The sequence below is a fragment of the Castanea sativa genome, chromosome 7 (assembly GCF_040712315.1).
Source record: "Castanea sativa cultivar Marrone di Chiusa Pesio chromosome 7, ASM4071231v1".
Lineage (NCBI taxonomy): Eukaryota > Viridiplantae > Streptophyta > Magnoliopsida > Fagales > Fagaceae > Castanea > Castanea sativa.
In genome coordinates this window covers 32,568,773-32,593,732 of record NC_134019.1, presented here as the reverse complement: position 1 = coordinate 32,593,732, position 24,960 = coordinate 32,568,773, and the positions used below count along the sequence as shown (strand labels likewise).

Sequence of the window (24,960 nt, the reverse complement as noted above, 5' to 3'; positions counted from 1 at the left end):
TATTTGTTGTTTTATTTTATTTTATTAGAAGACAATATGGTAACTGCAACCAAAGAAAGAAAGAGACTCTGTTAATATATAAAAAAAGAAAAAACAAGAAAGAGAGAGACTTCCACAGCTCTTCAAAGCTCACTGCTCGCCCTCTCTTTTCTTCTCTCTGTGTTTTGTATTTTGACCACATTCTCACAGTTTACCTTAACCCCTTTTACCACTTGAAGGTTTTCTCTTCAAGTATTTTGCCATTTATATTCTCTTCTCTGCCTCTGCTTAGACACCCAAAACCAAAAGAAAAGCCTCTTTCCATTGTCACTGTTCCAAAAGCATATAGTTTCTTATTCTTTCCCAGAGCAAAAGCTACCTCCTTCAAATTATTAAGCATCAAATTCCAAAAACACCCATAAAGGTAAAAATCTCTTTATACCCACATATTTATAACTATTACATATATGCATGTGTGAGAGCTTATTCTCTGATTTTAAAACTCTCTTGCATTTTTTTTCCCCTGACAGAAAATGAGCACTGCAAGCTTCGCTTCGAACTTCTTTGGTACTGGGTGCTTTTGGAAGGTTTGTATTTGTGTAGCTTTCTGTATGTTCCTTGAGAAAATGTAGTAAAAGAAACAAATATAAATTTCTGAGTTTTGAACATTGAAGTACAATGAAATCAGCCTGATACAAGTATGTGGCTTAATTGAGTTAATTTTTATTTCCAGAGCCCAGTAAGGAGAAAAAGAAACTGGAATTTTTGTTCTTTTTTTTTTTTTTTTGTCAATTTTCTTGGCCACCAAACTGGGAGGGAAAACAAAACGTAGTTATGTTTTTTACTTTCTGGGTTTTAGCTTTTTTTGCATGGTATTTGGAAAGTTCATATATTTGACCAAGTGTGGAGTTTGAAAGTTGGGAATAAGTGGGGGTTTTGACTTTGCTTGAATTTGTGGTATTTTAAAGTTATGTAACTAAAATGCAGGACGAGTCAAGGATTTCAACGGTTAAGAAGCAAAATGAAGGCAAGGTGTTTGTTAAATGTGCTGTGAATACCAAAACCCAGAAGACAGAAAAGGCAGTTAGGATTGGTGTTCTTGGAGCTAGTGGTTACACTGGTTCTGAGGTATAGTTCCTCACTTACAACCTCTTTCTAAACAAATATATGCTGTTTATTTTGGTCTGTTTCGGGTGTATGTATGTGTGTGGGTTGGCAGGTAGAAGCTATTTGAAGCTAAAACAGTCAGCTTTGAAATTTTGCGGTGGAGTAGGAGAGAAAATCACCTGAGAATATTTTTTACTAATGTATGCTAAGCAAGTAGCTCTAGGAAGAAGACGTTCATTTATGTCGAAATAAATTAATAAACCACAATCTTTTGTGCTAACCCAAAAAGTTGCCATGAATGCACTTTTGAGTTTTTTAATAAAGATCTTACATAAGTTTGAGAGGATTTTTTTTTTTTTTCCCAAAGTTCTCAACTTCATCCAATCGTTTGGATGTCTTTAATACTGTAAATTTAGCCAACTCCTTTATTTTGTTTTCTGATAAGTTACTGTAAATTTATCCATATTCAAGTTCTTTTTTTTCACTTGACAAAAGTATTGGATGATCTTTTTTGGCAGATTGTTCGGTTACTTGCAAGCCATCCCCACTTTGGCATTACTCTGATGACTGCTGATAGAAAAGCTGGCCAATCAATTGGATCAGTGTTTCCTCATTTGGTCACTCAAGTATGATAAATTTCACTTAAATATCTCCTATGGTATCATTGCACTTGGTAGTTTTGAAGGTCTCAATTTAATAATAGAGGTTCAACATAATTTGATGATAGTGTGTGCTTTTACAGCATGGTTTTCAATACTTTGTTACGAAAGTATAATGCTTGACTTCCTCTATATATGCAGGATTTGCCAGATATGGTTGCAATCAAGGATGCAAACTTTTCTGATGTGGATGCTGTATTTTGTTGTTTGCCACATGGAACCACTCAGGTTTTTATTATTCCCTTCTTCATAGGTTGATCTGTGACCTGCATTTTCAAGGCCTAGTGAATGTTTTTTGTATTGAAATGCAATTTTAGTTCCTCTCTTTTTACTTATAACTTGTAGGATTATCTGTTAAATCACAGGAAATCATCAAAGCCCTTCCCAGGAGTTTGAAGATTGTTGATCTTTCTGCAGTAAGCTTTTGCATAAGCACTATTTTGTTCAGTGTTTGTTTGTTATGGTTGTGTTTAGATGCATCTTGTGGTAATTTCAAAACTTTCTGTTTTGCTTATGTCAAAGTTTTATGTTATGTTGCCACAGGATTTCCGGCTGCGAGATATATCTGAATATGAAGAATGGTATGGTCAGGCACACAGAGCGCCAGATTTGCAGGTAGGTAACAGTGGTCTTCTGGGTACTTAAACCTGTCTCTCACATCAAGTGTTGAGATTTTTCGTATCCCAAGATATATTTCCTTCTCATTGAATGGGGTGCATATGAAGCTATTTGGTAATGGGATAATGTGAATTTATTCTGTCTTTATCTCTGTCTCTGTCTCTCTCAGTTCTCTCACTATCTATCTTCAATTGTACATGGAAGCCCAAATCTTAGGTGTCAAAATTAAACTCGTGACCATATGAAAGTTGTTTTCTTAAATTCAGAGGTACTTGCCTGTGAATTTCTTGTTTTTATGTTTGATATTGAATTTTGGTCAAAAAGTTTGGCAGGTGGTTCAGATCCTCAAGCTTTATATAAATTGCATTACAGCCACTAGGGTTTCAATCTCTGTTTTTGTGTATGGATTTGATTCTGAGGTAATTTTTGCAATTAAAAAGGACATATTCATGGAAAGAATTTTTTGATTACCCTCAATTGGAACTGCTTTCTTGAGACGAAGTTTGCACTTCCTTGTCCTCAGTCTTTTTAGATAGAAGTTGAGCACACTTGGAGTTCCACTTGACAGAAAGGCATCCAATTTCTACTGGTACAATTAGTATTTTGTCATTAAGTCCATTCTGTCGTGGGGCAAGGGTACTAAAGCATGAAACTCTGGCATCCTTATCCTTGAACTTTTTATTTTTAATTTTATTTTTTATGGTTAACTTACTTCATAGATTTCATGTGTACTAGGGTTGCACACTTTTTCTTGCTTGATTTTAATTACACATTTACAAATTATTTGTACACATGGTTTTTTTCCTTCATGTAATTGAGTATTTTATTACCTGGATGCAGAAAGAAGTTGTATATGGTTTGACAGAGGTTTTGAGAGAGGAAATTAAAAGTGCACGCCTAGTTGCTAATCCTGGTTGTTATCCAACATCCATTCAACTTCCTCTTGTTCCTTTGATAAAGGTGTGCATACACTATCCTGTGTTTACTCTATATTGCATGTTGGATAGGTCATTAAGTCCTAAGAGGCAGTTGGGTAAATTACTTGGCAGTGTCTTCGAAAGTTTATGCTGAGGTAATTTTAAATTGCTAAATACATCTATGAAAGCAACGTATGAGAGTTGTGCTTGTGATTAGTTGACTGAAAATTTAATGATTTAACTATTTAAGAACGAATCTCGGAGACAAACTGAATAAATACACAGGATAACAAGCAGAGAGGAAATATGTATGCTTAGAGGCTCCTCTCTCAAGCCCTATAATCCAAACCTATACAAGTACACAAGCAACACCCCCCCCCCCCTCCCCCCCAAAAAAAGGAAGAAATAAATCAATAAGTAATGCAAAAAGATCAAGTGAATTTATTGGAACCTTAGCTGTCCTAACTACTTTTTTATTCTAATGTAAAATAAATCTTCCGAGTTTAACTTGTTTGACTGGCCTTCGACTTATCAAAAGAAAAGAGAGACTGGACTTCCAGGATATGGCGATGTGCAGGCTTGAAATATTTGAAATGCGCATGGTTTGAAACCCTTTGTAAATTTGAAATGTGCATGGCCTCTAGATTTAGGACTCCCATTGATCACTTCTATGCCTTACAGTTTTAATGATGTTTTTCTGCTTGCTGTTTGGCTTGCAGGCTAATCTCATTGAATATAGAAATATCATTATCGACGCAAAATCTGGTGTGAGTGGTGCAGGTTAGGATTTTCTCACCTCCTTTTAAAAAAAATATATATATATATTCTTTGCTCAATATTCTTGGTGCATTGTTTCATGGCTTTTGCTTCCTGGTTCACCATGCAGGGCGTGGTGCCAAAGAGGCAAATTTGTACACTGAAATAGCTGAAGGAATTTATTCTTATGGAATTACCAGGCATCGCCATGGTAAGATTTTATTCTTTTAAAACTTGAAACATGTGTTGATGCTTCATGGAAGGACTAGCCACGGATTGTAAATAATAATGTTATTAATAAGTGCAGTGAAATATGTTAAACACATGTGGCTAAAAAAAAAAATTATTGAAAGAAATGTTACCTAGGCAATGACAAAAGACATCCCTGATGGAGAAAATGGCCAGCCTTTTGACCATTATGCTCAAGGATGAGCTGACGATTAGGGGCAGTATGTTAAATGACTAGGAAAATGCCCCTCATGGATCTATGCAGTCTGCAGTGTGCAAGAACTATCCACTGGTAATTTGCACTGATTTATGTTTCGGTCATGAATACCAGCTCTTTTGCAGAGTTGAATACTGCATTATCTTCCCTTATTGCAGGGGAGTCTTAATTTGAGGCTAACTTTTGTATCATGTCTTCTTGTTTCTGGAGCAAGTTTATGTTGCTTGAATAAAACAAATCCTCATGTATGACTGGGTTTAGGTGGCCAGACATAATAGGTGGAATTTGCTGATCAATTTCAGTCTTCAGTTGGGTGCTTTATGGTTTTGAATTGGCTGTCTTGGTCTTCCCTTTTTATTTCTTTTGTCTAATTTAGAACTATTTAATTGTTCAATAGTTTTTGTGCTTATTTGAGGAAGTAATTAGTGACTTTGAGCACTATATTTGTATTCATTAGATGACATGAAACACTAAACTTGGTTATGTGTTAAATGCAGTTCCAGAAATTGAACAGGGACTCTCTGATGCTGCAAATTCAAAAATAACTGTCAGTTTTACTCCACACCTAATGCCAATGGTAATAATTAATATCCTGTTAAATTTTTATGTTTCTCTATCTTCAGTAACTCTTTCAAAGTACTAAAGTATTTTATTCCTTTTCTGTCTTCTAGATCCGTGGTATGCAATCAACGATATATTTGGAAATGGCTCCAGGTGTAACAATTGAGGACTTATATCAACAATTGAAGATCTCTTATGAGGTATACCATTTCATTGTAGTTCAGTGGGTGAGCTACTTGTCAGGTCCATCATTGATCATCATAAGGAGTTAAAGTGATTAAATTGAGCATAAAATAGAATGATTGTGGTGTATGCACACAACAGGCACACATAAATTTTAAGACATCAATTATAGATAACTTGCATCTCCTTGGGCATACTTTTGGTCTCAGTTTCAACCGTCACCTGATAATAGCATGCACATGGTTTGATGTAGGTACTGCGTCTTGGCTTTTATATTCTAGTCTGCTTTCTTAGGTAATGAGTGGGATTTCCTTTTTTTTTTTTTTTGTTGCAGCATGAAGAATTTGTAGTTCTGTTGGAGAGAGGAGTTGTCCCTCACACTCATAATATTCGAGGATCTAATTACTGTCTTATAAATGTCTTTCCTGATCGAATTCCAGGAAGGGCAATAATTACTTCAGTTGTATGTATATGTTCATCCACTTCTATGTTCAAATTTATCCATTTCTGTTATAAAATGTTATCTTCAGGATCATCATTGGCTAAGCTCTTAGAACCTTGCTGCAGATTGATAATCTTGTGAAGGGAGCTTCAGGTCAAGCTTTACAGAATCTCAATGTGATGATGGGATATCCGGAAAATACAGGGCTTCTGTACCAGCCCTTGTTTCCTTAATAAACTCATTATTTCCATTTTCAGGAAGAGTTAAAGCATGTGAGTCTACATTCAACTGTGCAGTCTATTTAATCTCTTTTTAACTGTTAAGCATTGTCAAGGATTGACACTTTGTTGTGATTAAACTCTATCAAGGATTCAAGGTTGTTACCAGTGACATTTCATTGTTTGTTGCAGGAAATTATGTTGCGGAATCTCTCTTGGCCTAAGTTTAATACTGTTTTGTTCTGTAATACTCATTAGTGAAAGAGTACTGTTAGAATAATGTCTTCTATTAGAAATTATGCATGGCTGTTTTGATAGCGTTTGATCATGAATAATAGTCACATTTGGGAATTAGTGCTTATTTAAATGTAGCACCCTGATTCAGTCCACAGAAATTTGCAAAATAATCACAATTCTGCTTTCCATAATTTCTTTTCAGTTCCCCATCCCGATTAATAATATTGATTGGATGCAAATTTTAACTGTAAACAATCATCCATGGGATTGATGAGTGAGAATCAAAAGAAAATCTCAGTAGATTGTGAGAATCACTTGTGGGCAAGCAGAAGGAAATAAGTTTGTAACTATTTATGTTGTCATATAAAACAACTAGATGGAAATGACTACAATAATAGGATGGTAAAATGAATGATGCCTGAAAATCAAACAGATTGATGGCAGGATTTATTCATAAACTTGGATTTAAGCATATATGTAAATGGCGGAAAAGAACCTGCGCCCAAGTTAACATGATGTCAATCTCCCTTCCATCCCCAAGAAGAATATTTACTTCCAGAGCTGGCAGAAAAATGTACTTTTCATTAAGTCATGTTATGTAAAATTGTAAATGACGTGATACTTTGTACACCTCTAAGTTGTATAATTTAAATCTGAACATGAAATTGATTCGTTTCAAACGGAGACGATCTTTTTCCAACTAGAAATGGGTATACACAATTCTTTTGATTATGATCTCAACTGTATGCATAATTTACTGCCCATTAGAATCTAAGTCATTGAGGTCCGATCGTAAAGTAAGTCAGGGAATGTTTTTGGAATTTGAAGGGGAAAAAATCACTTCCCAGTGAATTTTTAAAAATGGTTGAACTCCTAAGCATTGTCCTATAATGCGAAACATGAATCCAAAAACAATTTACGTTTTTTGGGTTCCTGTTCACCTAATTTTTTTTCAAGAGACCCTCTTTAATGGTTTGTTTCAACATTAATATTTCAAGATGCTAGTTGAGCTTTAAGCTGAAAAAAAAAAAAAAATCTTAGGTTAAAAAATGAACCTGGCATCTCATTAAAAAAGTGCTTTAAGGGGTACTTTTTTTCTTGCTCCTGAGAACTTTAAGGGGTACTTAAAGTTACTATAAAACTGAAAATTGGAGTTTTTTACGAGGCAAAAAAAAAAAAAAAAAAAACCACAATTCACTGTTCAAGCGTTGTAAATCCAGAAATTTAAAGCACTGTGCACTATATTTGCCAAATACTCAAAAACACACTATCTTTATATAAAACTCTATATTGTAAAAGCTCTCGTACTAAAACTCTATAATTAAAACTACACTTCCTAAAGCAATGCGAAACGCTGGTTGCTAATTGATAACTCTTATACTATATATCCTATAAAAAATAAAAATTAATTGGGGGCCAGCCCACTCGACTCCAACTTGGCTCCGCCGCTGATTTGCTAACCAATTGGTAAAAAGTTTTCAAATGTGAGAAATGACAATAGATGACATATAAAAGTGCTTTGTAATTTATAACTCTTTGGTATAAAAAACAATGCTACTAATTGTTGCTATTTAGTTCATAAATATTGATTTTTATTTTAAATTGCATCAGAATAATTCAATAAAGCCCAATAAATATTTAATTATTATTGAGTGAAATGACATAAAACTCCAAACTTTTTTTTTTTTTTTTTGAGAATCAACATAATGCCTTTTATTCAATAAAAACCATTAGAATCTGTTAAAACAAAAGAATGAAATTGTGGTGGAATATCCTCCATCCTCACCCTATAATCTGAAACATTTAAAGCAAAACGAGCTAAACCATGAGCAACCATATTACCCTCTCTCTTAACATGAGTGTAGTGTAATTTACTAAAATATCTTGCCTTTGACCTCACAGCATCAAGTATTATACCAACTGGTGACAAGAGGGGGTTGTCATGTTTGAGGGCATGCATGAGAACCTACCAATCCCCCTCCAAAATGACATCTTGGAACCCCAGGTCCGAAGCTAGCTGCAAGGCAGAGGCTGCAACCATACCCTTAACTTTGAACAGTGAGTAAGTTTGACGTAAGATCCTAGAAAGAGAGGCCAAGACAACTCCTTGTGCGTCGCGTATAACAACTCCAATCCCTGATTTGCTCCCTACTGAATAGTGCACCATCAAAATTGACCTTTACCATGTCAAAGATAGGAGCTCTCCAACGAGCCTGGATCGGTGTGGATTGTGGTGGAGGAGGTTATTGTACTGCCTGGAATTCCGATAGGAGTTCTTTGGCCATGTTTGTGAGCTAGTTGGGACTGCAATAAGGGCGATTAGTTCTGACTGGATTCCGGTGTATCCATGTTGTCCATACTGTGATTGAGAACAACTCTGTCTTTTGCTACGTACTAATCATCAACAACAACAATTCTTTAAAGTCCAAACATTTGACCTAGGTAATTAAACCACAAATTTCTAATTTAATTTATCAAAATCTATATAATAATAATAATAATAATAATAATAATAATAAGTAAAGCTAAGAGAAAATCCAATTAGATTTCAAATTGGAATTCAATTAGAGTCTAATTTTATGCCACATGTTTCATCTAATCTAAATTTTAAATTTTTGTGCCAATTAAGTTAATTCAATGTAAAAATTGAATTTCAATTAGAGTTTAATTTTGTGCCATATATCCCATCTAATCAATTTTTTTAATTTTTGTGCTAAATGAGTTAATTTAGTATAGAAAACGAAGAGTTCAATATAAATAAATCATAAAAAACCTAATCATATAATTAAAAACAATTCAAATTTATAAGTCATTTATGTAATACACCATGACTATGTAATATATATAGAGTAAAGTAAAGTTTAGAGAAAATTCAATTAGAATCAAAATTGAATTTTGGTTTTATTATTATTCGATACAAATTAAATTGTTTAGATTTTCACCTTTTTTTTTTTACTGAACTAATGAGCATACTTTTTATACTGTTTTTATTCAGATATTTTGTATATGAAGATATTGAATGTAACAAATTGTAGTTGTGCTAAACGATTCCATACACACATACCCTTTCAATTTAGGAGATACTATTTGACCAGTTTATTGTTCATTTTGTGTTGTATTTAATAAATTTCGCAGACAATAATTATGAATTAATATTGTATATGTAATATCCAATAGTAATTTTCAAAATCATATATGTAACATTAATGCAACTAGAAAATTGGTGTAACCAATATCATGAAAATTGTAAGGAAAAACTATTTTAGTACCTCCAAATGTCCTGGTCAAACTATATCCTATATGTTTAATAACTCAAGCTAATATCAACAATAAAATTACAATTCATCATTCCCATGTGTAAGCACTAGTTACATACTAGTTTTATTAATTGAAAAGGCTAAATCTTAAAATAAAAAAATAAAAAAAATTTCCACGCCATATTTTATGTATTTATTTTAGATAGATAGTTAGGCTCCGTTTGGGAGTTTACAAAGGAAGAGAATGGAATGAAATTGAATGATTATAAGGGAATAGAAAGGAATGAAATGAAATGGAATGTATTTAAGTAAGGGAAAGGAATAGAAAAGAATGGAATGAAATGGAATTAAGTAACCTTGATTGGATGTTTTAAAATAAAGGAATGGAAATGAATGAAAATGAATGGAATGTAAGTAATCTTGTTTGAGAGTGACATGGAAGAAATGGAATGGAATAATTTTATGACAATATTACTATTAAACCTCTATTTTAAAATAAATGGTTGAATATATAGGGGTATTTTGGGAGTTTTAGTAAAAAATTCATTAAATCTAATTCTATTCCCTACCATTCCTCCCAATTTCGGAGGAATAAAAATTTGAGATTTTAAGGGAATAGAAAGGAATGAGTGTTCCCTTCTACCTATTCCATTTTCTCCCACTTAAACTTCCAAACAAGGGAATGAACTTTCCATTCATTCCATTAAAACTCCTAAACAAGAGAAGGGAAGAATATTCTAAAATTATTCTTTTCATTCCTTTCCATTTCATTTCATTCTATTCCATTCCATTCACTCCTCCCAAACGAGGCCTTAGTGGGGCAGGGGAGGTAGGGTTTATTTTGAAATAGGGTTAGGGTTTATTTTACAAATAATGTTATTACTTATCAGTTATTACACTAGGCTATCACTTAAAGGCCCCAACTTCTTACTTTGTTGGTGGATTTTATTTATTTATTTTTTTTAGGAGAAGATTGCTGGTGGAGTTAATTACTTAATTATGCAACATTTCATAATTTTTTTCCCAAAGCCTTATATTAAAATAGCATTCAAAATACAAGTATGCTTGTACATAAGCAATTTTTCTAAGTATGGATGCTGTATATGTTAATTGCGATTGATTTGAGACCTTTTTTCAAGTTTCAAAATGGTGATTCAATGGATGATCTGATTTCGTGGATTAGGGATGAAGTCTGGAAATGTATCGTTCAATAGGACTTTTTGTAAAAAAAATGAAAGTAAATGAAATTCTAAGTTATTCAATATTAAGATTGAATTCAAAGTTATCTTTAATGCCATCGGATTCCAAGGAAATGTGTTGGATTGCAAATGGATTAATTCAGTCTAATTTATCTAACAGTTACTAATTTGAAGGTTCACAATAAACATATCAAAGTCTAGATTATAACACTAACATCAAGTAAATTAGAAGTAAACATATTTCAGATAAAATGAATAACAACTAAGTACTTGAATTACCTTCTCAACAAAAAAAAAAGAGTACTTGAATTAAAATAAATTTAATATGATTTAAACTAAATTACAAAGTTACAAAGAAAAACTTGCAAGCATATATTCTTCCCCAAGGCCTATGAAGTATGAACTATGAGATATTCTCTTAAGAAACTATATTACAGTAATCTCAAGTTTTTTGGATTGTTTGTAATATCTATCTCGGAACAGAATATTTATGTCACAATTTGTCTTCATGCAAATCATAGTTTTATTTTTAAAAACTATTACAAAAATTGCCACATAAACTTCATTTTTACAACGGTAGGCTTCCTATTGCACCGCTTAATTGAGAACCAATCAAAACTTGTCTAACTCATTAAAATGATGTGAAAATTAAGATAAGATGCGGCTACACAAGTGTCTACACTATGACTTACAAGTACCCAATCACGTCTCCTCCGCCCCCTTAAACCCTCCAACTCCAACACCTCCACAGGACCACAGCCATTCCACTTTGAACTCTTCAGTCTTCACTCAGAAATCCAAGGGCTTCAAGAAATAACAGAACCGCATCACCTCCCAAAAAGGGTTTTCACAATTTTCAGAAATGACAACCCCATACCCCTCTCATTTGTTATCTGCTCCCACCTTCCACGCTTCCAACAAAATGGCTCTCAGAATTCATTCTCCTTTGTTTCATAGGTTCAGGGTGAGCTTTTTCGATCACAGTGTTCTTCTGGGTACTTAAACCTGTCACTTACATCAAGTGTTGAGAGTTTTTGTATCCATTAAAGTGTTCCTTTATTGAATGTGGTGCATATGGGGCTAATTGGTAATGGGAAAATGTGAAATTTTTCTGTCTCTTTTTGTGCGGATTTTTTTTCCCTATTTTATATGTAGTAAATGGATTACTGTGTACAGTTCTTACCTGGGTATTTTAGCTTATTGGTTTTTAATATGTTTGGAGGTCTAGTTCTTTATGTTTCTTCCAGTTTATATGCTTGTCTGCTTGGAGAAGTGGGTTTAGGAAATAGGTCTTAAGAAATTATGGTACATAGAAGTTTTATGCTCATGAAAGTGTCTATTTTTGGGGGGAAATATGGTGATTTTTTTTTTGGGTTTATTATTTGGAATTTGGGGAAATGGGGATGTTTTCTAGAATAGAATAAATTGATACATTGGTTTTCATTTTTCTGTTTGTTGCTTTTGGTGTTTAGACTATTGTAAAGGTTTAAATGGTAAATACACTATCGGTACCTAAACTTTAGGCCATGAGTGATTTTAGTCCATAAAATTACATGGCTAAACTAAAAACAGTCACGTCATCACTCTGTTGAGTGCATTAAGGACTAAAAGCAATCACTTTTAACTATGTTAGTGACTAAAGCAATCTTTTTGGTTTGAGGGTCTGTTTGTGGAGAAATTATAAGGTCTACGTGGTGGACAAGTAACGTGGTCTACTATAGGACTGTATAATTTCTCCTGTTTGTGGATAAGTTTGGTCAATGGATTATGGAAGCAGCTCCTATCGTGTGGAACATGACGGAGCCAAGTTGATCTTCAATGGACCAAGAAAGAGTAAAATACGGTTTAAAATTAGCGGCCTGTTTGTTTGACAAGCTTGCTGTTTGGTTCAATATTGCCTTATACCCTGTAACAAAATGCATTCAATTTCTGAGTGTCAATTTCTATGCGATATCGATTAAAAATTTAAAATTGTCTTCCATGGATATGTCTCATTCCTGATGACCATACTTTTAAGTAGAATTTATAGAACTCTTTAGCTAAGATCACTTGGAGAAACAGGTCACACATGCAACTTCATATACGCCTCTCTCCTTCTTTTATCACGTAAGGTCTAAAAAATATGCATCTAGAGAGTAAAATATGTTTTTATGATGAACGATTAATTTAGAGTGGTGACCCAATATGTTTTTTTTTTTTGGCTGGGTTAGTGACTTTTGGTTTTGTAAACATAACTAACTATTTAGGACACTGCTTTAGTGTCACACCAATGCGGAATCTTTTGTATCATCAATTGTCACTGCTGATATATTAAGTTATTGTTTCTGGAGAGAGAGAGAGAGAGGTAGGTTATGAATAATACTATTAGGTAACACTCTGGCATCCATAAAGTAAGGATTTTATTGAAGATGAATTTGCCACTTTAGATCCAATAAGCTTGAGCTCAAATGGCATTTCCTCTTCCTATCAGAATGGGGTGGAGGCCCCCCCCCCCCCCAAAAAAAAAACCCAAAAGAAAGAAAAAAAGAAGAAGCCAGTGTAGGGTTTAACTTTCAATAGATTAGTTGCATTTGTGATTTATGTCTTTTCAGCAGAGGAGAGAAATTTATATTCCCCATGTATTTCATTTAAATTTCATGGCTTTTGTCAGTATTATTCTCTGCCTTGTAGCTATCTCAATTAACAGCTGAACTAGTTTAGACTTAAATGCTTTACTGGGTTGGGTGTAGTTGGGTTGCATGTTTTCATTGATTAATGGATTTATTTCGTTGTAGCAGGGGTCAGCACAGTATGTCAAAGAGCAGAACTGTAGTATGAGTTTTAGTCAATTTAGGGCATTTCAGAATACTAGGCCCAAAGTATTGTGTGCAATAAATATGTCTGCAGGCCAGTCTGATGATCATGGGAAATTCAAATTGGACCATCTAATGAACAAGGCAAGAAAATTGTGGGACAATTGTCCTCAATCAGTCAAGAGCTTTCCATGGAAAAAAGCACTGGGGAACTTTGTTCAACTCATACTTGACCTCACCCTGGTAGTTGTCAAATACTTATGTGTACCTTTACTGGCAGTTTCCTCCCTTAGTGAGATGTCATACTGTGCACATGAAAGGAAGCTTTTTCTTGTCCCTGCTCCACTTGTCATTGGGATTACAGTTGCTGGGGTCTTGAGGGAGACAGCACTGGATCTATCTCCACGTCTCAAGGTAAATTTTTTAGCATTAATCAACTATATAGATTATCTAAGACACTAGTTTTGTAGAATGTGAGAATTGTCAATTAAAACATCTTGTGCTGTGTGTCCACATATGGTGAGAAGTGACATCATTTGATGCCTTAGCACTTATGTTTAATTCACTTCATGTAGACAAAGTTGTGGATGATGGTGTTGAAGCTATATTTTCCATATTTTGCAATATTAATTGAAGGTGTTTCTTTAGGAGCATTTTGTTCAGCTCCATCTATTGAAAATAGGCTAGTGAGTTCTAGGTCAAGTGACACTTCCTTTCCCCTGCAAGAATAGGATCGAAGATTTTGGGTGTGTTTGTTACATATTAGTGGAAGATTTTATTTTATTTTAAAATCATTAAAAGTAAATTAATGAAATTGACTATAACATGCTTTCTCTTTTTAATATATTTGCTTCCAATATAAACTCCTCGTATTTGTCATATATCATTGAAAGGCCTATTACTTTGTGATTCAAGAGTTAGCCCGTTTCTTAGTAGTATGTTTGGTTAGTGCTTCATTTTACGGGACTGTTTTTCTATGGATTAAAGTGGAGGGATGTTCTAGTTAATTGATCTTTGTTTTTGTTATAGTTTATGTTTTATTTGATTGTCAGGATGCAGAATTTCCCTGGCATCTGATTGCCATGGCAATTTTCTTCACATTGATCAAATTGCCTGGACCATATTACCCTTATTGGGGGCATATATTTATTCCACACTTTGCAAATGGGGGTTTATGGAGGACACTGTGGTTTGCATTTTTGTGGAATCGAAGACCCCAAAAGGAGACATTGCAGCAAAAATCCGTAGATGGTGGTCACTCTGAACCGGATAAGCTTTAATTCTAGCAGGCATAATATTTTATTGAATCAGGTACTTTTTTTTTTTTTCTTTTTTTACTGAATATTTGAATCAGGTACTTGTTACTTAAACTGAAGAGAGAGAGAGAGAGAGAGAGAGAGGACAATTGTAGTGTTTGGACATCTTGTGTCCCACTTCATATAGTGCTGCTCATCTCATCTGAGACAGGGATATATACCAATTGTCTACAATGGAAATGGTTTAAATATTGGTAATGTTAATTTGTGAAAATTCTAAGTTTTATTCTTTCACCAATCTGTTACTTGTCTATGCTAGCAGATGTTATCTTATAATCTTCTCATGCAAATATGTGGACAAAATTTATTTTTTAAGCTCTGAATAGAGCTGAGATAGAATATTATGTGATAAACACTGGGGGTTGATTCATGCTTTTATTTGTGCTGATATAAGCTCATTCTACTTTATTTAGAAGTTTTCTCAATCTCAATTTGTGAAATACTAAACTATAGTTCTTGTAATTGTGGCTTCTTAGATTTCAATGATTTGTGAAGTTAATACTAGGCTAGTACTAGGCCATTGTATTTGTGGCTTCTTAGATTTCAGTTCTCTTTTCTTTTTCCCTTCTCTTACATGGGCACATCACTCAACTTTGCTTGTGTTAGGCCGCTGGAGTAAGGCTTCATTAACACTAGTGTTTTGGGTGGTGTACTGTAAACCACCTAAAAAAGGCCAACACCATTTTTTTTCTTGCTCTTTTCAAGTTTCAGGCTCTGAGGAATAATATTTTCCTTTTGATTTGATACAGGTGATTTTTATTTTCACCAGTGAAGATATAAGAGATCAGATGATAAAAGCCATTCTCAAAAAGTTTTGAAGTAGAAATCAGCTCCTGCTGGAAAATTGACTTGTTGCTTATGGTGGTCTTGATGATTGCTAGAAATGTTTGACAAACTAACTGGGTTCCTGAGTGTGTTCCTGTTAATGTGAATGTATGCTTGCAGGAGTTTTTGTTGCAATGGTGAAAATTTCTTGTTCTTCATAGTCTAGCATTTTAAAGCATCATGAGTTCAAAGAAATAACTAGATATTCATAAATCATGTAATCATATAATTGAGTATACGTAAAATTTTGAAGCTATGTTATTCCGGTTCTCTCCTATCTTTGCACTACCCCATATTTGGCTTAATGCTAAAAGGAATTTCTTGGAGAGCAATGGAACATTGATCATTCCTCCCGTCCTTGTTTCTCATAGAGATTTGTGCATGAATGTTCAATGTTCCAAACCTGAATTTCGATATACAAAGTCTTGTATCCAATCCAATTCATCTACTGCTGACTCAATTGCCTTCTAGATGGGTTCATGGCTCTTTGCAATGTTTGGAGGGCAATGACACAAGTTTCTTGTCTACTTAGGTCTTTACCAGGGAAATCCTAGAGATGGGGGGGTGAAGATTTTCTAATCAACACCGTACTTCTAGATTGAGTTATGATGTACACAATAACATATTAGTATAACTATCTATTCCTTTTTCTTTTTTTTTTTGGTTAAGGGGAAAATACATTAAACTTAACTAGCCACAAAGGGCAAGGTACGGACAGAATGTCTTAATAAATACAAACCAGCAACATCCATGCAAACAAAAGATAACACTTCAGGTGAAGGGGGTGATAACAAACCAACAAAATCCTTTTGCTGCAAGCAGCCCCTCTTAGCCAATCTATCAGCACACCTATTCGCTTCCTGAAAGACGTGGTTCACCCTGGTTCGCTTCCTGAAAGACGTGGTTCACCCTGATCTGCTGAAATTTGTTGAGTAGGTACCTGCAGTCATTTTGAAGGGAAGAATAGTCTTTGTTAGTCACGGATGTAGAGAGGACCAGATCTACAAATATTTTTGCATCTAGCTCCACTTCCAAGCAAGTCAATCCCAATTGATAGGCAAGAGTAAGTCCATCACGCAATGCCTAGAATTCTGCCATAACACTTGTGGTGTGACCTATTTTGCCATAACTATCTATTCCAAAGTACAGGGATGCTTGCATTATGCACTATAGACTAAAAAAATTTGCAATGAATATCCTAGTTAGAGATTAATGTATCTACTAATTTATTAATTTGTAATAATATATTTGTATGTGGTAAATTAATCTCAAATTTAGGTGTTTGTTTTCCTAAAAAAAAAAAAGGTGTTAGTTACAAAATTTTATATACAGTATATATTGCAAATTCCTCCGTAATTTAGAATGAATATTTGATCAGTTGTTAGTATCCCTATTTCAAGCACATGTAAAGACTTGGGCTACCTCGTCAAGCTTTGCTTGTTTTGATGCCTGTGACGATCGGTGGCAAGTTATACTCTTTGAAAAATGACTTTTTCCTCATGTGAATCTGATGTACTCAAACCATTCAACAATGAACTCAAAAGGGCCATCTATTTCGAGCAAAAGAGAATGGACTAATGGAGATCTCTTCATCTCCTCTAATTGCCATAACAGAGTCATTCTACTGCTCATCATTGCCCAATGATGTACACCAAAATTTTATTCAGCGGTTAGGCATGGTTTTTCAATTCATTATCAGCTCTTTACTCAACACCACCTTTCACTACCACCCCTAGTTCTCATAATTGAACTTCAGCCACAAAAATACCAAAAAATCAATCTTTTTCGACTGCTGAATAGAGGCATTGGTGATTGAAGTTTGAACACCCAAATTGTCGATGATTGACACTAGGTTAGCTCTTTCTAAACTCAAATCCTTTGGATCGAATGGTAAGTAAGATAGAATCCCCCATAAACGTGACACTTGAATACCAAACAAAAGGTGTTAAGAGTGCATTCGGCCTAAGGTCAAGCAAACCTCTCTCTCTCTTATTATAACAAAACTACCAATCTTTTTTTTTTTTTCCTTGAAATCTCTAGGGGCACATAAATGAGAAATTTTAGAAACAACCATTCTCTCACCCAATTTGATAACTTGTTGACTTGTGCAACTATAAGTGATGAACATTTTATGCTTTGTGGAATCCACAACTTTATATTGACCACTCACAATCGCACAAATCAACAAGTTGTGAAATTGGGTATGAGAATGCGTTCGTAGGTGAACTACACATAAATATTGATTGAAAAAAGTACACTAGTCTCGAGTTATGATGGAATAATTATAGGAACATACCCAATCTCATATCTAATTTCGTAATATGTTGATTTGTGCAACTGTGAGTGATGGACACTTTTTACCCACTCTTATATATATAAAATTACAGAATTTATCAATTTGTAAAATTGGGTGTAGATGTCCATACTCCATAGTATTGTTGGTTGTGGTGGGATTGTAAAGAGTGAAATTTTTCACTGCCTAAGAAGGTTGTTTTTTTATTATTTTTATTTTGTTGGGGAGAGGTTGAAGCAAACGTTGGCTGCTCTTGAATATGCAAAAAGCAGAACGACATCGTTTAGATATTTCATATCGTTTATGTATATGTGGTAATAGTTATGGTATATTCGCTGACTCACTAACTAACAAGTCAGTCTTCTCTTCTCCTCATAAAAACAAACAAACAAAACCATTTCCCTCCGTCCGATCGCTTCCCTTCCATCCACGGTTCCTCTTCCTCTACCCAACTCGTTCCGTGACTCACTGAGTCACGCCGATTCCCGCCGCCATGAGCGACGAGCACGAGGACCCCAACCTAAACGCGCATTCCGAAAGCGTCGACGGCACCAAGCGGAAGATGGAAGAGGACATCCAACTCGCCAAACAGAAAGCTCAAGAAATCGCCGCCCGACTCGTCGGCAGCGCCGAGTCCAAGCGCCCCCGACTTGACGACTCGTCCGAACTCGCCCCACTCTCTAGCTCCGCCTCTATTCCTTCCTTCCCTGGTATACACAGAAAAAAAAAAAGAAAACTCTCTCTCTCTATCTCTCTATTCAAATTCCTAAGGTTTCTTAGGTTTTAGAATTTGTAATGTTATTTAAATATTTCAAAATTTTTTTTGAATCTTAGCTCAATTAAATTCTGCAATTGCTCAAAAAGCGTTCTCATTTTGCTGATTTGGTGTTAAAATGTGGTAATTGAATGTTATCAAATACTATAATCAGCATTTTTTTTTTTTTTGGGGTAATTAAGTTTAGGATTAGTGTGTATTTGGCTAAGGCTGAAGCTGAGTGCCATGGATTGTTTCTATGAATTCTGGTTCAAAAATCAAATGTGAGTTGTGAAGCTCGATGTTTCAATTTGGGAAATTATGCCTTTGGTTTGTGAATTATGATTCTGGAATTCAATGGGTGCCTTGTGTTGTAAGTTATATAAAAATATTCATACATTTCATTAGTCTATGAGCAGAGTTGGTGGCATGGATTACTGTGTAATTGAGGAAGGATATAAATCAGTATTGTTAAAAAGTAAAAACACAAGCATGCCGGACTGATTGAGGTAAAGCTCATATTTTTAACTTGCAAGAGAAAGATTCATAACTTATGATACCACTACAGCAACCAAACCTTAGTCCCAAAATTAGTCAGGGAGTTAGGGTGAGTCGTATGAATTCTTTTAAGTGATTCTATTCTATCCAAATTCATACTCTATGTTATTTCCTTAATTGACAACTTAATTGAAATGTGATTTTTTACTATTTCTATCAATGTTATTTTTGGTTTGTGAATTCTGATTCTGGAATTCAATGGGTGCCTTGTGTTGTAAGTTATATAAAAATATTCATACATTTCATAAGTCTATGAGCAGAATTGGTGGCTTGGATTACTTTGTAGTTGAGGAAGGATATAAATCAGTATTGTTAAAAAGTAAAAACATAAGCACGCCTGATTGATTGAAGTAAAGCTCATATTTTTAACTTGCAAGAGAAAGATTCATAACTTCTGAAACCACTGCAGCAACCCAAACTTAGTCCTAAAATTAGTTAGGGAGTTAGGGTGAGTCGTATGAATTATTTTAAGCGATTTTATTCTATCCAAATTCATACTCTATGTTACTTCCTTAATTGATAACCTGATTGAAATGTGAATTTTTACTATTTCTATCAATGTTATTTTTGGTTTTCCTCTATTTTATTTGGTCCTCTCAACTTGAATCAACTCACTCTTTTTCACTGGTATATTAGTTATCCTCCTTTGAATATGGTTAAACCATCTCAAGCGACTTTATCACCATTTGATTAATAGATGTCACTCCTATTTTTAAGCAAATTTCCATATTTTGAATCTTACCTTTCCTTCTAATTTCACTTATTCATCTTAACATCTTATTTCAACTACGTTCATTTTATGAATATGTTGCTTATTAATTGTCCAACATTTAGTACCATAGAGCATAGCTAGTCTTATAGCAACCTTGTAAAAAATTTCCTTTAACTTAATCAGTATTTTACGATTTCACAATACTCATGATGTGCTTCTCTACCTCATCCACCCTACAAGTGTTTTATGATTCACATCCTCTTGAATCTCTCCATCTTTATGAATTATTGATTGAAATATCTAAAGTTCTTGATCTTTTTATCTCTTGACCATTAAGTTTTAATGGCCCTTCCATCTTTGTTTCTACATTTACTAAACTTACTGAAATTACATCCATGACATCGAATATAGTAATAATTTTTATTTTTATTTTTAAAAGGTCCGAAACTCCAAATCTAAATAACCAATGAGCTCTAGCTCAACTGGCCTCCTTCCTATGAGATGAAGGGTGGGGTTGGGAATTCGAGAGATTGACTAAGAGTATGTGTAACTTATCAATAAAAGATATTTATATGGCAAGGAAAAATAAAGAATACTAAAAGAAGTTTTTCCTTGAAAAGAAGAAGCCAAAAAAGGTGTGCAAGCAAAGGAACAACCAAATAAGCAAGAAGAGAGAGTTTTGAAGCAGTACAATGTCTTTGTGTTGGTTTTTAAAGAAGTGTAGCTTTGAAGCAGTATGATGTCTTTGGTTTCAATTACATTTGCAGTTTGTCAATAAGTTTGTGTATTTAGTAGAATTATGAAACTTAGAAGGGCAAAAAAAAGTTGAATTATGAAACTACCAACCAACGTATCATGTCTTCTCTTTACAACTTTTTCACAATTTTTTCCTTTTTACTTCTCTGATAAGCATTAATTAGCTTATTCAAGTTCATATTAGAGGTTTTATGTTGTGTAGACAATTTAACTATTGATTTCATGTGCTTATCCATCTCTAATCAGAATTTTGAACTTTTTTTTATCTGCATTTTGTTGCCTTTTTCTATTTGCACATATGAGCTTGTGGTAGCATATGTGGGTGATCTACTGACCGTTGATGTTTATTGTGCATATGTCTCCAGAGTCCTTTGTAGGCTGTGTGACTTCTTTTCTGGGGATGGGGGTTTCAGTGTGATTTGGGGATTGATTGGTCCCTCATCATCATAGTAATTGCTAATCAGTGGTAACTGTCTGGGGTTGATATCATGCATCTAAGATCTCTTTTCATGGATAATTTTCCCAACTTGTATAACTTTATTTTCTATGTTTAGAACAATTTTTCGTTTCATAATTCTTTATAGTGTTATGAATATCCTGAATTGGGCCCTCCTGTACTGTTTAAAATTTTCCCATATTACTGTCTCCTTGCTCCTCATTTTAGAACTTGCACAAAAGTTTCCTTGTCTGCTGTTTGCTGACTCACTGGATGTTTCAGTTTCTTTTGCTTCTCAAACAGCTCAATATCACGGTTTACAAGGCACAAGTAAGAGAATTAGTATTCCAAATGGCAAGGTACTTGGTCATTGACCCACCTCTCCTGAAATGCTCTTTGCATGCTGTTGGTGAAATTTATATTTCCATATTTCATTTATAGGTTGGTGTTATTATTGGGAAAGGAGGAGAAACGATAAAATATCTTCAACTTCAATCAGGGGCAAAAATCCAGATAACCAAGGATGCTGAGGCAGATCCTTATTCTCTGACAAGGGATGTGGAATTGATGGGTACATCAGAACAAATTAGTAGAGCAGAACAGCTTATCAAAGATGTAATTGCAGAGGTACTGTTATGGTTAAATTTTTTATGCATTGATGGCACTAGCATTTCATGATCCAGTTCTCTGTATGGATGCATCTAATAATTTTGTTGAACAGACGGACACTGGGGCCTCTGCTCCATCTCCAAATCAGGGATTGAATATCATGCAACCTGGAGCTGAACAGTTTTCAATGAAAGTTCCTAACACTAAGGTAAATATATATATTTTTATTTTTCTTCTCTTCTGTTGATACTGAGAGTAATGCTTCACATTTGCGCTGATATTGTCTGTAGGTTGCTTTGCTCATTGGCAAGGGTGGCGAGACTATTAGAACCATGCAAAGCAAGTCAGGAGCTCGTATTCAGGTTTGTAATTCAAGGGAATAAACTTTGAATTTGGAGTGGTATTTATTCGTTCTCAGGCATTATACATACTCATAAATTCTGCAGCTTCAAGGTCGTATGTCATTTTAATCTGATATTATGTCCATGCGTCTTATTTTAATTTTTTTTTAATTCTAATTTGTTGTGGGATAGGCTAGAATCGCTAGATGGTAAATGAGAATTTGAATCACCGAGGAGTAATTTATGAATAAAATATCTGAGAGTAGGGTGTTGTTTCAGAAGAAGACAAGTAAGGACTGGCTAAAAACTTATGATTTGAAGAAGACAATTGACAATTAGGGTTTATGGATTGAATATGTTTTTATTTGACTACATTAACTGTTTGAACTTTCTGGAACAAAGTTAACCATGCTGGAAATTAAAAAGGGATGAGAAGGCAAATGGGCATAACATGGTATTGTTCATGATCAAAGATTTTGAGCTGCACCTTATAGAGAGACAACACCTATTAGTTAGGAATCTCAGTACATTTTAAAGAGAAATTATATATAACCAATGTGTTGAATCAGAGAGGTATCGTGTCCTGTTTGGGGTGTACTCAAACATCTTAGAGGTATCTAGCTTACAAAAACTTGCAACTTCTTTGCTGTAATGCACTAATACTTTCACACTCTTCTGTTTATATATATTGTTTTTCTTTTGGGGGGGGGGGGGGGGTTACTTAGGAAAAAAAGTATATATTTGCTTGTCTTAATTAGAAAAAGTCAGAATTGTTAGATATGGCATGAATAATCTTGCATTATATATGACTTCTTAAGTTTGAATGTCATTTATATGTTTCTTTCTCAGATTATTCCATTGCACCTGCCTCCTGGCGATACATCAACAGAGAGGACAGTTTATATAAATGGATTGACAGAGCAAATTGATTCAGCAAAGGAATTGATTAATGATGTAATCAATGGGGTGAGTCATTGGCTGGTCCATTGGATTGATATTTTTAAATTTTGGCTGTGATTTAGTTCATTGCTAAAATTGGAATTATAGTTGACAAGGTTATAAAGAACTGGCATTCCTTTGTACTATTGAGTTCTTCCAAGTCTTTTCCATGATCAATAATTTCTTCATAAGAATGTGATTGATTTTCTACTTTCAGCTGATGTGTTCATATACATTTGTGGCACCGTTTTGCTGGGTGAAACCCCAAACTGAAGTTCTGAAATTCATTTGAAAGTAGTTTATGTTTTTGTTACCATTTTGCCTCTGGTAAGAGGTGGAGAAGAAAAAAGGAAAAGAAATAGGAAGAATATATTTTTTTTGATGAGGTCATCTTTTATGTATTTACTTCAAAGTTAATGGAATTAGAGCTATTTGTATCCTGGCTATATCAAAACTGTTCTCCTGATTAAATCCTACTTGCACGTGATTTCATTTAGCAGCAGACTTGGGACCAGTAGATGACAATTAAACTTTGGATGACTGTGCTAGAACCAAGATAACAACTGCCATCCCTGCTAATGTTCCAATTCTTATTATAACTTTGTTGTTGAGATGTTTTGTTCAAGTCATTGGAGCATTCATCTAGACCTTTCTAAAGAAATGCTAAAACACCCATCTTCATGTTTGTGTCCTCAACATGTAATTTACTGGACTGTTGCTTCTTGGTTAGTTCTGTGTGTTTATTTTCTGTACCTGGTTTGCTTTCTTCAGAAACGTATAGTAAATCCATCTGGAGCCAATAGCTATATGCAGCCAGCTTACCCTCCTCCTAGTTGGGCTCCCCCAGTACAACCTCTGATGCAGCAGCAACAGCAGCAGCCACCTCAGTATGGGTACCCTTATAATACAACTTCGGCTTACTATGGTAACTATCCTACTGCCCAGGTAGCAGGTTGGGATCATTCAAATCAATCAACCATGTCTCAACCATCTCAGCAAAGCACTGGATATGGTTATTATGCACAACAAGGTCATGTGGGTTCAGCTCCACCAAACCCTAGCTACAGCTACGGTCAGACACCCCAAGCCACCAACTATGGTTATGACCAGGGATACTCTCAGCAGCCACCACAGTACGGACAAAACCTCTCAAGTCAGCCTGTGCCTCTTGAGCAACAGAAACAATCAGGATACGGACCACCTGCTGTGTCACCACAACCGAATGGAACTCCCTCCCAAACTACTCATCCATCATCTACTTATCCACCTGCTTACAGTCAGCCAGCAGCTGACCCTCAAGCTGGGTATTGGGCATATCCAAGCAGCACAGGCCAAGCACCAGCCCAAACAGGCTATGATCAATCTGGTTACTCTCAAACAGGCCTTGAAGCGCAACCGGGAGTCCAAGCCCCTCCACTTTCAACTCAGCCAGTGTATGGACAGGGTGGGTATCCTCAACCAACACCTGCACCAGTCAATTATGATCATGGGACAAATCCACCTGCTTACTACGGACAGCCACAAACCCAGTCACAGCTACCAACCAATGGGTTTGTACAACCATCAGTTTCTGGAGCTGAAAGAAATGTCAATGGGAATTCAGACGTAGGTAATGGCTCGAATCTTGATGTACAAGAAACCGTTGGCTCTCAAAGCTGAAGTTTGTTCTGATTAAGGACATTCTCTTCACATTTTTCCATTGTCTTTTTGTCTATTTCCCTGGACAAGAATTCTTGTTGCTCTTTTATAACGTCTGCTAAGTGGCGGATGCTACAATCTAGGCTTAAAATGTAGTCATGAACCCTTTTTATTCATGTTTGTTATTATTGAAAACCTGTGTCAGCAGTTCTAGCAGATTGCCATTTCTTATTCTTGCCTCTTCTTGATTTGACCACTGCAAATTGTTAAAATTATGGCTTCCCCAAAATGTGGTGCCTGGTGGCTCCGGTATTTTGTGTGTTTGCACTTGCATTTGCATTTGCAAGGAGACAATTTTTGACCCGCATGCATATACGTTTGGTGAGTTTGGATACATTTTAATCCAAACTTTG

The 24,960-nt window shown here is 34.8% G+C and overlaps 3 protein-coding genes across 3 annotated transcripts; all 3 read left to right on the top strand.

Moving 5' to 3' along the window:
* The first annotated feature begins 51 nt into the window (after positions 1 to 51).
* LOC142642105 (putative N-acetyl-gamma-glutamyl-phosphate reductase, chloroplastic) lies at positions 52 to 6,313 on the top strand. Its single transcript, XM_075816457.1, has 15 exons — positions 52 to 403; positions 510 to 566; positions 967 to 1,107; positions 1,605 to 1,712; positions 1,887 to 1,973; positions 2,111 to 2,161; positions 2,289 to 2,360; positions 3,204 to 3,323; positions 4,000 to 4,060; positions 4,167 to 4,247; positions 4,979 to 5,058; positions 5,153 to 5,242; positions 5,560 to 5,688; positions 5,793 to 5,939; positions 6,078 to 6,313. Exons 2-14 carry the CDS (start codon positions 513 to 515, stop codon positions 5,898 to 5,900), a joined length of 1,182 nt encoding a protein of 393 aa, XP_075672572.1. The 5' UTR covers positions 52 to 403; positions 510 to 512; the 3' UTR covers positions 5,901 to 5,939; positions 6,078 to 6,313.
* Positions 6,314 to 11,240: 4,927 nt separating this feature from the next.
* On the top strand, positions 11,241 to 15,771 carry LOC142642602 (uncharacterized). The gene is made up of 4 exons (XM_075816996.1): positions 11,241 to 11,542; positions 13,356 to 13,784; positions 14,423 to 14,681; positions 15,436 to 15,771. The coding sequence occupies exons 1-3, from the start codon at positions 11,441 to 11,443 to the stop codon at positions 14,648 to 14,650; spliced, it is 759 nt and encodes a 252-aa protein (XP_075673111.1). The 5' UTR covers positions 11,241 to 11,440; the 3' UTR covers positions 14,651 to 14,681; positions 15,436 to 15,771.
* Positions 15,772 to 18,134: 2,363 nt separating this feature from the next.
* Positions 18,135 to 24,763, top strand: LOC142643250 (uncharacterized). The gene is made up of 7 exons (XM_075817792.1): positions 18,135 to 18,514; positions 21,303 to 21,379; positions 21,462 to 21,647; positions 21,742 to 21,837; positions 21,920 to 21,991; positions 22,820 to 22,936; positions 23,681 to 24,763. Exons 1-7 carry the CDS (start codon positions 18,298 to 18,300, stop codon positions 24,566 to 24,568), a joined length of 1,653 nt encoding a protein of 550 aa, XP_075673907.1. The 5' UTR covers positions 18,135 to 18,297; the 3' UTR covers positions 24,569 to 24,763.
* The last annotated feature ends 197 nt before the right edge of the window (positions 24,764 to 24,960 follow it).

Excerpts from the sequence above, each read along its gene's own strand:
- LOC142643250 (XM_075817792.1), top strand. The coding sequence starts at position 18,298 with ATGAGCGACGAGCACGAGGACCCCAACCTAAACGCGCATTCCGAAAGC. Across the intron at positions 21,992-22,819 it reads AGTCAGGAGCTCGTATTCAG|ATTATTCCATTGCACCTGCC; the intron begins GTTTGTAATTCA and ends TTTCTTTCTCAG. Across the intron at positions 22,937-23,680 it reads TTAATGATGTAATCAATGGG|AAACGTATAGTAAATCCATC; the intron begins GTGAGTCATTGG and ends TGCTTTCTTCAG.
- LOC142642105 (XM_075816457.1), top strand. The coding sequence starts at position 513 with ATGAGCACTGCAAGCTTCGCTTCGAACTTCTTTGGTACTGGGTGCTTT. Across the intron at positions 1,713-1,886 it reads TTCCTCATTTGGTCACTCAA|GATTTGCCAGATATGGTTGC; the intron begins GTATGATAAATT and ends CTATATATGCAG. Across the intron at positions 5,243-5,559 it reads AATTGAAGATCTCTTATGAG|CATGAAGAATTTGTAGTTCT; the intron begins GTATACCATTTC and ends TTTTTGTTGCAG.
- LOC142642602 (XM_075816996.1), top strand. The coding sequence starts at position 11,441 with ATGACAACCCCATACCCCTCTCATTTGTTATCTGCTCCCACCTTCCAC. Across the intron at positions 11,543-13,355 it reads CTTTGTTTCATAGGTTCAGG|GGGTCAGCACAGTATGTCAA; the intron begins GTGAGCTTTTTC and ends TCGTTGTAGCAG. Across the intron at positions 13,785-14,422 it reads ATCTATCTCCACGTCTCAAG|GATGCAGAATTTCCCTGGCA; the intron begins GTAAATTTTTTA and ends TTTGATTGTCAG.